Below are 17,702 nucleotides of genomic sequence, written 5' to 3' on the forward strand. Positions count from 1 at the left end.
TGTGCTGGCAGACACAGCATACCTTCTGGCAATGACACATATTGATATGCCATCCTGGAGAAGTTGGACTACCTGTGCCACCTCTGTAGGGTCCAGGTACGGTGTCATGCTACCAGTAATGACGCTGACCATAGCCAAATGCAAAACGAGTGAAAAAACAGTCGGGGAAAAATGTCCGTGGCCTCCAGCTGTTAAACCATTCCTGTTTTGGGGGTTGTCTCATTGTTGCCCTTCTAGTGCACCAAAGCAGCTGAAACTGATTAACAAGCCCCTCTGCTACTTCACTGACCAGGTCAATAGCCCACAGGTTTCATTGACTTGAGGCTATACTCCGATTACAAAGTGTTTGTTTCATTTTTTGACCAGTATATATATATATATATATATATATATATATATAATATAAATATATTATATATACACACACACACATATACACACAGTACTGTGCAAAAGTTTTAGGCAGGTGTGAAAAAATGCTGTAAACAATGCTTTCAAAAATGGAAGAGTTAATAATTTATTTTCAACCATCAACAAAATGCAGTGAATGAACAAAAGAGAAATCAAATCAATATTTGGTGTGAGCACCCTTTGCCTTCAAAACAGCATCAATTCTTCTAGGTACACTTGCACACAGTTTTTGAAGGAACTCGGCTGCTAGGTTGTTCCAAACATCTTGGAGAACTAACCACAGATCTTCTGTGGATGTAGGCTTCCTCACATCCTTCTGTCTCTTCATGTAATCCCAGACACACTCTATGATGTTGAGATCAGGGCTCTGTGGGGGCCATACCATCACTTCCAGGACTTCTTGTTCCTTTTTTACGCTGAAGATAGTTCTTAATGACTTTGGCTGTATGTTTGGGATCGTTGTCCTGCTGTAGAATAAATTTGGGGCCAATCATACGCCTCCCTGATGGTAGCGCATGATGGATAAGTATCTGCATGTATTTCTCAGCATTGAGAACAACATTAATCCTGACCAAATCTCCAACTCCATTTGCAGAAATTCAGCCCCAAACGTTCAAAGAACCTGCACCATGCTTCACTGTTGCCTGCAGACACTCATTATTGTACCGCTCTCCAGCCCTTCGACGAACAAACTGCCTTCTGCTACAGCCAAATATTTCAAGTTTTGACTCATCAGTCCAGAGCACCTGCTGCCATTTTTCTGCACCCCAGTTCCTATGTTTTCGTGCATACTAGAGTCGCTTGGCCTTGTCTCCACGTCGGAGGTATGGCTTTTTAGCTGCAACTCTTCCATGAAGACCACTTCTGGCCAGACTTCTTCGGACAGTAGACGGGTGTACCTGGGTCCCACTGGTTTCTGCCAGTTCTGAGCTGATGGCACTGCTGGACATCTTCTGATTTCGAAGGGTAATAAGCTTGATGTGTCTTTCATCTGCTGCACTAAGTTTCCTTGGCCGACCACTGCGTTTACGATCCTCAACGTTGCCCGTTTCTTTGTGTTTCTTCAAAAGAGCTTGAACAGCACATCTTGAAACCCCAGTCTGCTTTGAAATCTTTGTCTGGGAGAGACCTTGCTGATGCAGTAGAACTACCTTGTGTCTTGTTGCTGTGCTCAATCTCGCTATGATATGAAACTGTCTTCCACAACCTCATCTTGGTAGCAGAGATTGGCTGTTCCTCACCCAGTTTTAAGCCTCCAACACAGCTGTTTCTGTTTCAGTTAATGACTGTGTTTCAACCTACGTGTGACATTGATGATCATTAGCACCTGTTTGGTAGAATTGGTTGATCAGACACCTGACTAGAATCCTACAAAATCCCTGACGTTGTGCAAGTGGACCTATAAGAATTGATGCTGGTTTGAAGGCAAAAGGTAGTAACACCAAATATTGATTTGATTTAGATTTTTCTTTTGTTCGCTCACTTTGCATTTTGTAAACTGATAACAATAAACAATCATTATTTATATTTCTGAAAGCATTCTTTGTTTACAGCATTTTTTCACACCTGCCTAAAACTTTTGCACAGTACTGTATATATATATATATATATATATATATATATATATATATATATATCCATCCATCCATCCATCCATTTTCTAACCCGCTGAATCCGAACACAGGGTCACGGGGGTCTGCTGGAGCCAATCCTAGCCAACACAGGGCGCAAGGCAGGAAACAAACCCCTGGGCAGGGCGCCAGCCCACCGCAGGGTATAATATATATATAACTGTAGAGTGCTATCTGTCTATCTATCTATTTATTTATTTATTTATTTATTTATTTGTGTGCGTGCTTCTTTTTTCTTTTTTTCTCCTCCACGCGAATCGCGTGCTTCCTAAAGATGATGTTGCATATTAAAATAAGTTTTATTTAACTCACTGTAAACTCTGATTGGCTCACCTCGTTCCGGACGACTCAGTGTTCACCTGTTTCCAAATATAAATCTTAATGTGACGACAAAAATACTCTTTGCAATGTGGATCTTCTAATTTATGCTGAGAAAAGTGTTTTCAGTCAAGCGTTATCCTCGCTTTATGCAACAAGATTTGGATTTTGACGAACGTTAATGGTCAAGGTGCGTCCAGAACATGTTATCCAATCAAATACATGCGCCTGCCTATTGCGGGTTTACACGAGGTGCAGGCCTCTTTCTTTTGGCTGTTGCTGCTTTCAATCAAGTGTTCCACCCGCCTCTTCATACACAACGAACTGTCCCGGTGTCTACTTCCATTGTGGGCTCCAATTAGGGAGCGTACGTGTCAGTCAACAAGCAGCTATTTCTGATTGGTTAAATCCTTCTAAGGTTATTTGAGTTCGTTTCCGTCAAAAATGACTCATACATTTTTTTCTGCCCTCTCTATCTAAATGCCCTATAGCTAGCACTGGCATGAAACCGCTACAGATCTACAAAAAGACATTCTGTCCAGTGTCACGGTAAATTACGGAGAAGGTCATTGAAAAGGGATCAGGTTGTCTCCCGGTAATCTTAAGAGGAAATTCAGCCGTTTAAAGGAAATAAAGGAAATAGCGGCCGGAGTCCAAAGAGCATTTGTTTCTCTCTCCTTCCCATGGATCAAAAGCCGGCTGGAATTGACAGATACAACACCGTGTGACGTTAGTTCTCTTCAGGGAATAATGCCATAATAGAACGAGGTAATGGCCGTTTTAATACGCGGAATGCTTCGGGGATGACAAACGGGTCTCACCTCTGTCTTGTGTTATTAAATGTTTCTGAATGAAAACGCGGCTCTCAGGGCTGCCATTGGTGTACGATGAAGTCGGTTGCCTGGCAGCTAATTCGTACAGAATGATGATGTAAAAGGTTAGGGTGTCTGTGAGTGTGCGCGCTGCGATCGCACATTGATTCAACGGAGCCTTTATGTTTGATTGCTAGCCAGATGTCGAGTCGTTGATGGCTTTGTGTCTCCTCAAATAGGTAAAAAAAAAAAGAACAGAAGACTTCCAGGAAAGCATCGCCGATTACACTTGAATCATGGAAAACGCGCATACCAAAACCGTGGAAGAGGTGCTCTTCTATTTCGGAGTGAACGAGTCGACAGGACTGAGCATCGACCAGGTGAAGAAGGCCAAGGAAAGATGGGGACCTAACGGTAAGTGATGATGAGCGAGTGCTCACCGGCTTCGCTGACAGCCGCTCCGTTTGGTTAGACAGCGAATTCGCGAGACTGCTTTGAAAGAAAAGATTTACATTATGGTATTGCAGCGTGCCCAAATACCCTTGACAGTTTCGCAGAGTTTACCGATGCTAAGGGTAAGCGGCAGCCCCCGTTTACGCCTCACGGACGACGATTAGCCACCCATGCAGTAAAGTCACCGTTTTAAGACTGTGATGATGATGATAATAACGTGACATTTGGCAACCTATAGCGTATAGAGGGCGCCAACGCTCCCATCTGGGCTAAAACAAAAGATCTGTGTCGGGAATCTCGTTATCTTAATGTTGGGCTTCAAACGGACAAGGTGAGCGTTCTGCTTGGCCCTCTTGTGATGCCGTAGGCCGGTGTTCACGTTTTGAAATGTCATACATTTACATTTGTTCGTTTAGCAGACGCTGTTTTCACCAAAGAGACTTACAAAAGAGGTCAACGAAATTTAGCAGACATCAGCCTGGGGGGGTTTGTCTATTGAAGTGTGAAATGACATGGTGACAAAATTGATTGCCACAAATGGAGAGCGCAGAACAAAATAACAAGCCGAGGTCACAATTAGAAACGTCCTCAACTAGAGAGCCCTCGGGGGTCGGCGCTTTGAATGGACTTTGGCAGCTTGTTCTACCAGCTAGGAACTCAACAGTAAAAGAGTCTGGATTGAGATTTGGTAGAACACAGATGTGGCATCACCAGATGCAGTTCATCATGAGACCCGAGAGGGAGCATAGGATTACGCAAGTGTCACCATATACATTACCAGTCACATTGCCCCCCCACATCCATCCATCCAAACCCCCGGGGACAAGAGAGGGCAGCCCCCCTGGATTGCATCAAGGCCACAGACTTGGAGTTTGTAAGCTCAAACCTGCCTGGGGTCAGGACGGCAGCACTAATGCCACACTCAGAAGTTCTGCCGGATGATCATCAGGGAGCCCCAGGAGCGCTTCCCAGTGCAATCTGAAAGGGGCCGCCTCACTCCATTCGGAGAGCCAGAGTCGGGAGGTGGAGGACAAAGCTTGTAGAAAGAAAGGAAGGAAAAAAGAAAGAAAAGGGACTGAGCTTTATTGTGAAGAATAGTGGTGTTGTTGCAGATTTGTTGTGCTGAAAGAAAGCAAAAGAAGAAATAAAAGCATGTGAATTTGGGACTTGTGTCTCAATGTCTGTCTGTGTCGGGGCTGGTCTTCCACAGTATATGTGTATAAATGTGTGTGTGTGTGTGTGTGTGTGTGTGTATATATATATATATATATATGCATTATTTGACAGTAAACTATTTCAACCATATATATATATATATATATATATATATATATATATATATATATATATATATATATATATATATATATATATATATGGTTGAAATAATGTCACAAAATCAAAGAAGCCACTGAAAGGTTTGGGGCAGCCACCCATATATTATTCCCTGGCTGCAAAAATGATTTAAAGGTTTATACAGATTGGAGTCCAGAACAGAACTGAGGGGATGGAGGAAAGGTGGTGGTTTTAAAGGTCAGTATAGGAAGTGACATCAAAGGGGCAGGGACCGGAAGGTCTTCATCCATAGGCTCGCACCCAGAAGTGACGTCAAAAGGTCTGGAACCAGGGATGACGTCATCAGGGCCAGGTGGAAGTTCCCATGAATGGTCTGCAGAAAAGCGAGAAAAAGAGTCCGTGCACTCCGCCACCTCCGGTCTGGCTCGGAATTATTCTCATTCAAGCCCTTTTGCTGACTCCCATGTGCACGTGTGTGACAAGAGATATATATATATATATATATATATATATATAATATAAAATAATATAGGGTGGCACAGTGGTAGCGCTGCTGCCTTGCAGTTAGGAGACCTGGGTTCACTTCCTTTCCCGGGTCCTCCCTGTGTGGAGTTTGCATGTTCTCCCCGTGTCTGTGTGGAGTTTGCTCCGGTTTCCTCCCACAGTCCAAAGACATGCAGGTTAGGTGGATTGGCGGTTCTAAATTGGCCCTAGTGTGTGTTTGGTGTGTGGGTGTGTTTGTGTGTGTCCTGCGGTGGGTTGGCACCCTGCCCGGGATTGGTTCCTGCCTTGTGCCCTGTGTTGGCTGGGATTGGCTCCAGCAGACCCCCATGACCCTGTGTTCAGATTCAGCGGGTTGGAAAATGGATGGATATATAATATAATATAATATATATAATATATATAAATATATAGATATCTGTATATCTATATCTATATATCTATCTAATAATAATAGGTTACATTTATTGAGTGCCTTTCACAAATCCAAGGTCGCTTTACATACATTTAAAATTGCTGAAACAGGAGCAATCTCGGAGAGACTGAGGAATAGTTTATGTCGGGCTTTGAAGGTGAGAAGCATATTCTTGAATTTAATCCTTGATGGAACCGGTAACCAGTGAAGCTGGGAGAAAACAGGGGAGATGTGAGCAAAATGCTTTGTGTGGGTGAGGACTCTGGCTGCAGAGTTCTGACTGTCCTGTAGCTTCTGTATAGATTTTACATGGAGGCCAATGAAGAGGGAATTACAGTAATCAATACGAGACACTATGAAACAATGAACCAGAGTTTGAGCATCAGACAAGGACAGAAATGGCGGAGGTGGGCAATGTTACGGAGATGATATAATGAAATTTTGGAAAGAGACCTAATGTGTAACTCAAAGTTAAGTGATGAATCAAATAAAACACCAAAATTTATGACAACATGAGCAGGTTTGACAAGTGGACCATCAACAGAAACAGAGAAATCAAATGCCACATCCTGTGGATTTGCTGGCTGGAGTCCACCAGCAATGCAGATATGTGGAAGAGAAGACAGCAGCGCCTCCTAGAGGAGGAGATCCTGAGGAGGAGGTTGGGGTGGCTTGGTCCCACCCTGAGAGCACTGGGCACCAACAACACAAAGGCAGGCCCTAAACTTGGAACCCATAAAGAGAAGTGTAACTGCAGACAATCAAGAAACACCTGGATGCAGTGACCCTGATCCAAATGTGAAAAGAGTTGTGCTTGAGATGGGGGCAGCTGGTGGCAGCATCACAAGAGAGGGGTCTCTAGTGAATTGTCATCGATCGCCAGGAGGGCCGAAGGGCCTAAGTAAACTACTGCCGATTCACCACACGCAACAGCCCACTTTCTCTTCTTCTTTGATGGGTGAAAATGCCAGTTTTCATTTCAAGGCACCTTTCATGCTTCATGTGGTGCCACCGAAATAAATGAATCAACAATTAAATACATACTTTGAAAAATGTATGGAATTAGATATGCGCATGTGTCGTTGTGTTTTTATTTATTTATTGTCACATTTCCCAATGTATGTGTTTTGAAATCTGCCGCGACGTGTCCGTACTTCACAATTTGCTAAATTATTTTCTTTTTTGTCTTTTTTTCTCTTCCATGGTCCTGTCCACTCTCATCTCCTGCTGAATGAACGGCCCTGGACACAGAACTCCCTGCAGAAGAAGGTAAGCTTCCCTAACTCATCTTGATGGTTTTGATGTCCACCTTGAAGGAGTGCCTTAAGTACTGCTCTACAGCTTAACATTGTTTTTAGAAGACTGACTGCTCAGTCTCAGCTACTTGGTCCAGGGGTCCCTGTCCTGAATATCTGCGGAGAATTTGACGCTTAATGACCACTTGAATTGGATTTCATCTGACCTGTTAAAACATGCATGATGAAATTGAAATTCAGCCCCCTGCAGGTTTACTGATGGAAGAAGCAGCCCCCCTGCCGACAAAAAAGAATGAGAGAGCTCAGTCTGATTTAACTCGTGAGTGGTCAGGTTATGGGTGAGAGATGATTTGTAGGCCCTGCTGTATTTTTTAACAATAATAACTTTAGTGCCTCACCTTCATTTGAAAGTGTGGTCATACCTGGATGTGTGTGTCCTCAGGTGTAGAAACCTTGTGGCCTTTGTACAGTGGATATAAAAAGTCTACACACCTCTGCCAAAATGGCAGGTGTTATGTGATAACAAAAATGAAGTCAATGGAAACTCTTGTCGGAACCTATTTCTCCTTTATTGTAAAATTGCAATACAAAGGTGAAAGCAAATCAGAAACTGTTTGGTGAAAATAAAGCCTGGTTATATTAAAGTGCACACCCCTAAACTGATGCTTAGATGAAGCAGCTTTACATTTTATTACAGCCCCTCAGTCTTGTTAGGTAAGAGTCTATCAATTTGGCACATCTGGACATAGCAATTTTTGCCCACTCCTCCTTGCAAAAAAATGTCCAAAACTGTCAAATTACGAGGGAATCTCCTGTGCCCATCTCTCCCTTTCCAGGTCACCTCACAGGTCTAGCTGGGCCATTCCAGAACATTGATCCTCCATCGATAAAGCCATTGCTTTGTTGGATTTTGATGTATGCTTTGGGTTATTGTCATGCTGAATGGTGAAGTTCCTTATCATCTTCAGCTTCCTAGCAGATGCTTGAAGGTTTTTTACCCAAATAGACTGATACTTGGAGGTATTCGCTATTCCATCCACCTTGACTAAAGCCCCAGTTCCAACTGAAGAAAAGCAGCCCCCAAAGCATGATGCTGCCTCCACCATGCTTCACTGTGGCTGTGGTGTTCTTCTGATGATGTGCCGTGTTATTTTTGCACCAAGAATACCTTTTGGATTTATGGCCAAATAGTTAAACCTTGTTTTCATCAGACCATGATACATATTTCCACAAGGCTGTGAGAGACTGGGTATACCTTTTTGACAAGGTTTAGCCGGGCTTGAATGTTTTTCTTTGTAAGAAAAGGCTTTCATCTTGGTACCCTACCCCACAATCCAGACATATGAAGAATACGACTGATTGTTGCCACATGTATGGAACAACCAGTGCAGGAATCATGGGAAAGAGGGGTCCTTTCATCGGATTAGCGCTATTTCAGCTGTGGAATGGCCAAATGGGGGAGGCAGTTTGATGAATGAGGTCTCCAGTACTCTAAACTAATCCAAATCATATTATGTGATATCATCTACTGTTTCCGTACTTCTGAAATGTTTGTTTTTATACTGTATTGATGATTTGTTCTGTTCTGTGTATTGTACTGTATAGTATTGACCCCCTTCTTTTTGACATCCACTGCACGCCCAACCTACCTGGAAAGGGGTCTCTCTCTGAACTGCCTTTCCCGAGGTTTCTTCCAGTTTATCTCTACAAAGGTTTTTTTGGGAGTTTTTTTCCTCTCTTCTTAGAGAGTCAAGGCTGGGGGGGATGTCAAGAGGCAGGGCCTGTTAAAGCCCATTGTGGAACATCTTGTGTGATTTTGGGCTATACAAAAAATAAATTGTATTGTACTTGCCAGAAAATCCTGCAGCTTCTTTAATGTTGCTGTAGGTCTCTTGGTGACCTCCCTGACCAGTTTTTACTTTGTCTTCTCACCAGTCTTGGTCAGACGCCCTGATCTTGGTCGAGTCACTGTTGCGCCATACGTCCTCCACTTGTTGATGAAGGTCTTCACCGTGCTCCATGGGATGTTTAGTGCTTTGGACATTTTTTGTACCATACCTTTCAATGATAAGATCTCATTCATGTTTTAAAAGCTCTTTGCAGACCATGGCTTTGGACGTATGTTCCAACCAAGAGGATGTCATAATAATCCTACAGGAACAGACAGACTTTATCTGAGCTCACTCAGGGCCACTTTAATTAATGTCCGGTGTATACTAACTACTATTTCAGATGTGACTTATTGTGATTGGTTGATTCTGAACGCTGCCACATCCTTGATTATTAAAGGGTGTGGACACTATTGCAACCCGCTTATTGAAGTTTTTTTTTCTTTTTCTACTAAACCGTTTCTGATTTGTTTCACCTTCTTTGTAAATATTCTCTTTCTCATGGCAATAACTCCTGGGAAAATTGTAAATTAATGTCAAAGCTGTCGTACTTTAAATTAAGACTGCAAAATGACAACAAAAGTCCATAAGCAATGTCTCCATGACAAAACTGTTAACGTTGTGAGCTGGAATGTTAAAGGTCTCAATCATGAATTAAAGAGAAAGAAAATATTTTCTCACCTAACAGGTCTAAACGCTAAAATAGTATTTTTACAGAAGACCCCCTTATTAAGCAAGGGTCAGTTTTGGCTACACAGAGACTGGACTGGCCAAATATTCCGTTCCAGCTTTACAAAAAAAAAACTAGAGGTGTGAGAATTCTTATACATACTACATTTCCATCCATCCATTTTCCAACCTGCTGAATGCGAACACAGGGTCACGGGGGGTCTGCTGGAGCCAATCCCAGCCAACACAGGGCACAAGGCAGGAACCAATCCCGGGCAGGGTGCCAACCCACCACAGGACACACACAAACACACCCACACACCAAGCACACACTAGGGCCAATTTAGAATCACCAATCCACCTAACCTGCATGTCTTTGGACTGTGGGAGGAAACCGGAGCACCCGGAGGGGAGAACATGCAAACTCCACGCAGGGAGGACCCGGGAAGCAAACCCAGGTCCCCAGGTCTCCCAACTGCGAGGCAGCAGCGCTACCCACTGCGCCACCGTGGCGCCCACATACTACATCTGATACTACAAATGAGATTGTTCTTTCTGATTCTGAAGGGAGATATGTGATTGTCATGGGTGATTTATTTAACTGTAAAGTCAGTCAGTCAGTCATTTTCCAACCTGCTATATCTGAACACAGGGTCATGGGGGTCTGCTGGAGCCAATCCCAGCCAGCACATGGGCGCAAGGCAGGAAGAAATCCCGGGCAGGTCGCCAGCCCACCGTAGGACACACACACACACCCACCAAGCACACACTAAGGACAATTTGGGTTGCCAATGCACCTAACCTGCATGTCTTTGGACTGTGGGAGGAAACCGGAGTACCCGAAGGAAACCCACGCAGACATGGGGAGAACATGCAAACTCCATGCAAGGAGGACCCAGGAAGCGCTACCACTACACCACCGTGCCACCCTTAAGTGTAAAGTGATTCTGATAAATATGTACTTGCCCAATGTTCCTGCTGTACCGATGCAGATTTAGTACCCGTCCTTCATGTGACATGTTTCGAAACCGTCACCAATACAAAGCCTGATGTCACAATCAGGACAGTACAAGCGTGTTTCCCTACTCACTTTTTTATATTTTTTTACTGTTGCCTGTTCATGAGAGATTGTATAATGTCAGTGCCTGACCCTCATGGTCGTTGCTTCTCTTATGTTATTGTAGGCCTGCTGCTCAGTTGCTCTATAGTCAGGGTTACGTCCTGTTTGTCAATGAGTGCGTTTTCATGTGCTTTAAAAATCCAGTCATTCACAGAAACCAGGTTTCTAAAATGCCATTTAAACACTTATTCCAGTTTGAGAAACTGGGTTATTGGTCTCTGAGAAACCAGGTTAACACCCATAGATCTCTCCGTGCGTAACCTGGTTCTTAGGGTATGTAAACCTTTAACTAGGCTACAGTTAAGGATTTTGTAGTCTGCGCAGGTCCATTGCACTCTGTTAGCCTGCGCACACATTTGCTTTGCACACAGAAAACTGTTCTGCCCAAAGGCGAGAAACCAGTCAAAAGCATACAGATCAAACCCTAACCAACAAAGCCTAATCATAAACTAGAAAACACAGCCAGTGAGAAGCAGTTGTGAAAGGGTGCTCCCGGACACAGACAGGCAGACACATTGCAGTCCATCACCACACGTTTATTTATACAGTTCACTATTATATACACAGTCTTATGTGCACCACACAACAAACCCCCACCGACTCCCAAAGTCCAGGCTTCCAGCAGCCACTTTCTTCTCCTCACAAACACAACACTCAGGGCCTCTCCTTGCCGCCTCCTCTGACCTCGTCCACCTCCTCACCCGACTCCAGCCTTGATTGTAGGGCGGCGGCTCGTTATATAGGCGGCTGATTGAGGGCCGCACCCGGCCACCTGCCACACAGTACAGTTGGAAACCAGAAAGTAGAAAACGAATAAGCGTTTTGTTTGAAAGAGGTTTTATGCCAATCACGGATGCCGAATGAATCTTCACACCAAATTTAAAGGGGCACAGTGTTGTGCTGCATGGGGCAAAACCAGAGCCACCTGTATCACAGATACTAAATAAATCCTCATGCCAAATTTAAATGGGCTTGCTGATGGCACAAGGCGCAATGTTATGCCATGTAGCTCCCATAGCAATACCGGAGCCAACTGTATCCCAATCATGGATACCGAATGAATCTTCACGCCAAATTTAAAGGGGAACGTTGGTAACGCAAGGCGCTGTGTTGTGCTACGTAACTTCCACTCCAAAACTGGAGCCACTTGCCAGTAATGGGAATAGTAACCTGGCGAGAGCCAAATAAGTTGCAGCACCATAAATAATTATTTAATTAGGAAATGGATAACTGCGAAGAACCCACACAGAAAGTGCTAGAGAAAAAGCGCCCTGATTTCTCATGTAGCATATTATTCTAAAAAATATTTTATGAGAATAAAACAGAGCACACAATTAAAAATAGGAAATGGTGGCAGCATACACAAAGATACATTTCCTGAGGCAAATACTCCTGCAATTGCATTATTCCTTGTCTTGTTTGAAAACACACATCTTAATAATTTCAGAACTCGCTAAATTTATGTTGATGAGCTGAGCTGTCTTAAGTTAAGCAGCACAGTCTCTGGAACAGTAGGGTAACACGTTAAAAGTAACAAACATTACATAGTTCAATTACTTTTTAAATTAACAATCAAAACTACCTGCATCATTATTATTCCAGCAGCACCGTGTGTAAGGCAAGAAGCACACGTATCAGTATGCCAGCCCTATGCAGGGTTCAGTCGCAAAGCCAAGCAGGAAAGAGTGCACTGCGAGCAAGCTTTTAATAAAAAGATTATTTAATAAAGTGTTAGTTTAGTTTTCATCCAGCTATTTGCTACAGATATGTTGAAACCGAGTGATCGGTTTACACAGTGGCCAGAGTTCATACTGCAAATCTTCTGTGGCTCAGGTCGAGGATGTCAAAAGGGGATGGATGCAGGGGGCAGACCTACTGTGAAGCTAATGAAGCTTAAGCTTCAGGGCCCCTAATCGTGGAGGGGCCCCAGAAGTGACTTTAATTTTCATCCCTCCCATAACTCAAAATTTAAGGCACAGGAATTTTTATTCACACTATTGACTTTGACATGTGAGATAATCGAGTACAGAAATTTTAAACAAAATAAGAGACGTAGTGGTTATTTACTTATTTTTGTTTGAGGAGATGTTTTGTGGAACAACCCTGCTGAAGGAGATACCATTGGTTACCCAGACCTCAGTACTGGCTGGGGAGGGGCCTCCAAAACACTTCAAGTTTCAGGGCCCCAAAAATGTAGGTCCAGAACTGCTTCACAGCACACGGAGGGCTATATATTTTTATAAAACACAAGAAAATAATCACAGGCTCTGTGCCTATTTTCAGATTTACAGCAGCCGATGATAACGTTTAACTCTTTTTTTGCAGTGAAATGACATTGGAGTATTTTAACAAATGAGAACTCCTGAAGCGTATTTGCACACGTAAATAGAGGTTGTTAAAAAAACGGGTTTCTGCTTTAACACTAGAAAATTCCAGAGCCTACGAAAAACTCGTAGATCTGTCCCACCTTAAATCGCTTCTTTAATCCGTTCGCACCTCTCTGCCATCATCTTTTGTCTTCTAAATGTGCAGATAAAGACAAGCTGCAAACAGCCGACTATTCCATCCCCCCACCGACTTAGAACGTGCGCAAACTTCTCCCAGCTCATGCCTTGATTGATTATCTGGGAGTGAAGTGGAGTTTTAGAGTGGAAATAATGGATCGTTATTTGGAAAACACGCAGTTCATGTGTGTGCCGTTTCTACGGTAAACTGTGTAAACACATTTTTAAAATGGAAATGTTTTTCATATTCTAGTAGTAAATGACAAAATGTAGGCATAAACTATATAATGTATGAAGCCTGAAGTCCAAATATCAAAGAAACACTTTCACGAAAGGTACAAATATAACAGAACAAGTGCGCTTTTATTCAAAAATATAACTGCAGAAAAAAAAAGCCACCTTAGTGTGCGACATTGACACTCATTTACTACTGTAAAAGGAACAGACTCGACACACGTAAATAAAGGTTTGAGGCAGCCACCCGTATAATGTTCCTAGCTGCAAAGGTTTTCTTTTCAGACAATAGAGTTGTTGATCGTACAGAGTCCAAGACAGAACTGATGAAGGTTGGAAAAGATGGCGGTTTTAAGTGGCCAGACAGGAAGTGATGTGGGGTAACCAGAAGTGATGTTTTTCTGACACCAGCCTGGGTGCCGGAACAGGAAGTGACGTTCTTCTAGGCGCCAGAACCGGAAGTGACGTTCTTGATTCAGAGAGGTTTTCCCGCGGCTGGTCTGCAGAGACAACAGGAGAAGGTTTAGTGCACCCCGCCCTCCCCTGGCCTGGTGTGGAATTACCTTTACTTGGCCCACATAGCGTCCCCCTACTCACACTTGTGTGACGCTACGATTGCCGCCGTGGCACAACAGTATCAGTTGCTGACTGGGAATCAAAAGGTTACAAGTTCGATCCTGCATGACTCCCTATTGAGAAGTGAAGTGCTCTTATTTTTACTATTTTAGAATAAAAAGATACTTTTGATTTCAGTCTGTAACAGCCGGTGTAATGTATGATATTTGTAAAGGTTAGCTTTGTTTTTGTTTTTTTTATTCACTTTTCATTCTCTCAGTCGTGTTCAGGATCCTTCCCTACCCCATCTGACACAGCTGTTTTCACATAAAGACGCACTATAGCTCACCTAAGGAGCGCCCTTCCTACATTTACGACATGTGTACTTGTTGCAGTGTACACACCTCTCTGTGCTATGGTTCCTATTACACTGAACAAGCACCTGTAATTTGCAGCTCTATTCATTATCTCAAAACAAATATATGTGACGTTTAGAAGAAATCATTTTATGACGCGAATAGTACCAATCAGAAAACATCGTCGAAGTAATGCAATATTATTTGAAAACGAACAGTGTCAAATTGGGTGTGATTTATACTGGCGCTGTTACTTAGAGTCAGATCAGAAGCTGAATAAGCTCCTGTTCTGACTCTAAGTAAAAAAAGCATGAATTAATCAACAGAAATAACCGCGATCGACATTTTAAACTTAACGATTTACAGTGCATACCAATTTATAAATTTTATGTCCGTTTGAGGCTACAAAGAAAAAAAAAACACTTCCTCCCCAGCGGGGAATCAAACTCGGGTCTCCAAGTCAGCAAATCTCAGCGTTACGCCACAGAAGGTGTTGTGACATCCCTGAACCTTTTGTGAAAGTGTTTATTTGATGTTTGGCCGTCAGGCTTCACACATTCTATAGTTTATGCCTACATTTTGTAACATTTATTACTAAAATATGAAAAAGTCTCTGTTTTAACAATGTGTTTACACAGATTACTGTAGAAGCGGAGCACACATGAAATGCGTGTGTTCCAAATAACGATCTATTATTTCCACTCTAAAACTCCAGTTCAGTCACTCCCAGATAATCAAACAAGGCATGAGCTTGGAAAACATAGTGAACGTTTTGCGATGGTGGGGGACGGAATAGCCGGCTTTTTGCTGCTCATCTTAATCGGCACATTTAGAAGACAAAAGAGAGGTGAGAACGGTTTTAAGGTGGGCCGGATCTGCGAGTTTTTTCGTAGACTCTGGTAATTCTAGTGTTAACCGGGTTACTCGCCATATCCGGGCTTTGCGTGTGCATGTAAACGTGCTCAGTGTGGCTCGGCATCTTGTCTTTTTATTCTTTCTCGTTCTTCATCACTTCATCTCCTTCTGCAATTTGTCTGACACCTAGCAGATGTCACTGCTCTTCTTTTTCTTTCTCTTATTATGGTGGGTAGCACTTCATAAACAGATGGCTACAGGTCACTTTGCCAACCTTTATGGATACTTAATAAAGTGCAGTGTTTGATAATCATCCAATAAACACAATACTTACACAAAATTCTGAACATTTATCTGGGGCATTATCAATAGATGAGCTTGTGAGGACAGTAAGTTGCATTAAAATTAATCTTTTTTTTTTAGCCACCAGTAAAGTGGCCACAAGGTTACAGCGAATTTCAAGAACATATCGGGCTGTTTTCAGGATTAGTTCTTGCTTGTCTGTGTGCTTCAGCACTTTGTCTGCTTATCCTTTCTCGTTTGGCATCACTTAATCACCTTCTGGAATGTGCTTGAGGCTCACAAGATGTCAGCACTCTTCTTTCTCTTTCTTCTCTTTATGGTGTTCTTTGTCGCATCATTCAACCCTTTTTCCTTCTGCTGTCTCACTTGGTTGTGCACTCACTTCATCACGATAAACACACGACCACAGGTCACTTCACCTAGGTTGCTGCCACCAACATTTTTTTTTTGGATTTCCAGAACGTATCAGGTTATAAACTTTCAAATAAGATCAAGATCAAGGTTCTAGCCCCAGTAGTTCTCAAGCAGTTGCTTGACAGATGGACAGACCTTAGCATTTTATTATATATGATAAGGAAACCAGGCATTATGTTTGCCATACCAGGTTAAAAGTACTTGGGTTAAGAAGTTTGCTATGGATACCTAAAACTAAAATATCAAGCTTCAGAGTTATTTTTTGCAGTTTCACACACTCTATGCCTGTGATGGTATGTGTGGTGAAAGGCGCTATATAAAGATCACCCAGTTGAAAGATTGGCTGTTTATGTCTACAGATGGAATGCGAGCTCCGGGACGTTTTCATGCAGCATTTTCATGTTTTCTTCTCTTTACAGGAAAGTCGCTATGGGCTCTCGTCTTGGAGCAGTTTGAAGATTTGTTAGTGAGAATTCTGCTTCTGGCAGCCTGCATCTCTTTCGTAAGTCTGATTGATAAAATGATGCTGCCGAGGGCTCACAGACAAGTGCTCCTTTTCCTTTAAGAGGTTTCCTGATGAAGTTTATACTTTTTAGAGTTATTTATATGTTCCTGACGTTATTATGAGTCTGTTAAATAAATATTTAGAGTGTAATCACATACCAAAGAAAAATGTAGTCCTGAACAATGAAAGCCGGCTGGGCAGCCAGGCTGAAAAATGCTTTCGAAATCCTGAGTCAGCAGACCGTCATGCATTTAGTTGAGGCAGTGAGAGGGAAACGGGGCTTCAGGCTCCCATGTGACTACTGGCAGGCGGCCTCGGTGACTCCCATCAAAGCTGCCTGCTGGCAAACATGTGGCATGCCTGCCTGGCAGAGACTGGAGCCGGTGGTGCCAAAAAAAAACAGAATATTGTGGCACTGAACGAATGACACAGCTGTCACATTTCCTGCTGCAGCTAGAAAAACCAGAAAGCTGGGTGCAAATTCTGTGCTGAAATGCTCCTTGTTAGATTTCTGTGTTGTGGAGTACAGAGGAGGGTCCTGCCTCATCCACGTGGTATCAGCAATGGTGCGAGTTTTAACAGAGCTCTGTGTAAATTTAATGGTCAAAAGTCAGGGACTGATTTAAATATACTGGTCAGTGTTTGCTGCTTGACATAGGTGTAGAGGTCAAGGGGGTCACCGCATCCCAGCCAAGAAGAACTATTTTAACTTACCTAGCCAGGAGGCCAACATAATGAATTGTGCAGAAAGGAAGAGCAATAGCACTGCCATCCCAGCAGCAATGCATGGGAATCACAGGCCCAGTTGGGGTGCCAAAGGACAAAATGGATTTGTTAAGTAATGGACTCTTTCTCGGTTGGGAGACCACATATATGAGACAATGGGAGACCGCCGATTGTTCCCCATCCATTGGGTGGCAGCATCCCTTATGGCAAAACCCACAAAGCATCATGGGAGTTGTAGTCCCACAAGCCAGGGGGAGCTGTCGAAAAGTGAAGGCTCAGATTCTGCCTGATCTCGAAGTGCTTTTCTGGAGACAAGTAGTCAGAAGGAGAGAAGGACAACACTCGCCTGGGAAGAAGTGGAAGAGAGAAGGAGAAAAAGGGAATGTGCATTGTGTTCAAAAATATACTTGTGTTGTCTCCAGTAGGGGGTGCTTGCTCCCAGGGATTGTGTTCTTTATAGAAATATGGGACATACTTGA

General features: G+C 43.0%; 1 protein-coding gene across 1 annotated transcript in view; it reads left to right on the plus strand.

Annotated features, from left to right (window-relative positions):
* Positions 1-2,822: 2,822 nt before the first annotated feature.
* The window catches only part of si:dkey-28b4.8 (sarcoplasmic/endoplasmic reticulum calcium ATPase 2), a 67,202-nt gene continuing 52,322 nt past the window's right edge, over positions 2,823-17,702 (plus strand). Inside the window, exons 1-4 of the mRNA XM_028812270.2 lie at positions 2,823-3,128; positions 3,412-3,586; positions 7,089-7,106; positions 16,412-16,494. Of these exons, the coding sequence (XP_028668103.1) occupies positions 3,469-3,586; positions 7,089-7,106; positions 16,412-16,494 (219 nt within the window). The 5' untranslated portion in view covers positions 2,823-3,128; positions 3,412-3,468. The remainder of the gene's footprint in view (positions 3,129-3,411; positions 3,587-7,088; positions 7,107-16,411; positions 16,495-17,702) is intronic.

This window comes from Erpetoichthys calabaricus, chromosome 10 (assembly GCF_900747795.2).
Source record: "Erpetoichthys calabaricus chromosome 10, fErpCal1.3, whole genome shotgun sequence".
Classification (NCBI taxonomy): domain Eukaryota; kingdom Metazoa; phylum Chordata; class Cladistia; order Polypteriformes; family Polypteridae; genus Erpetoichthys; species Erpetoichthys calabaricus.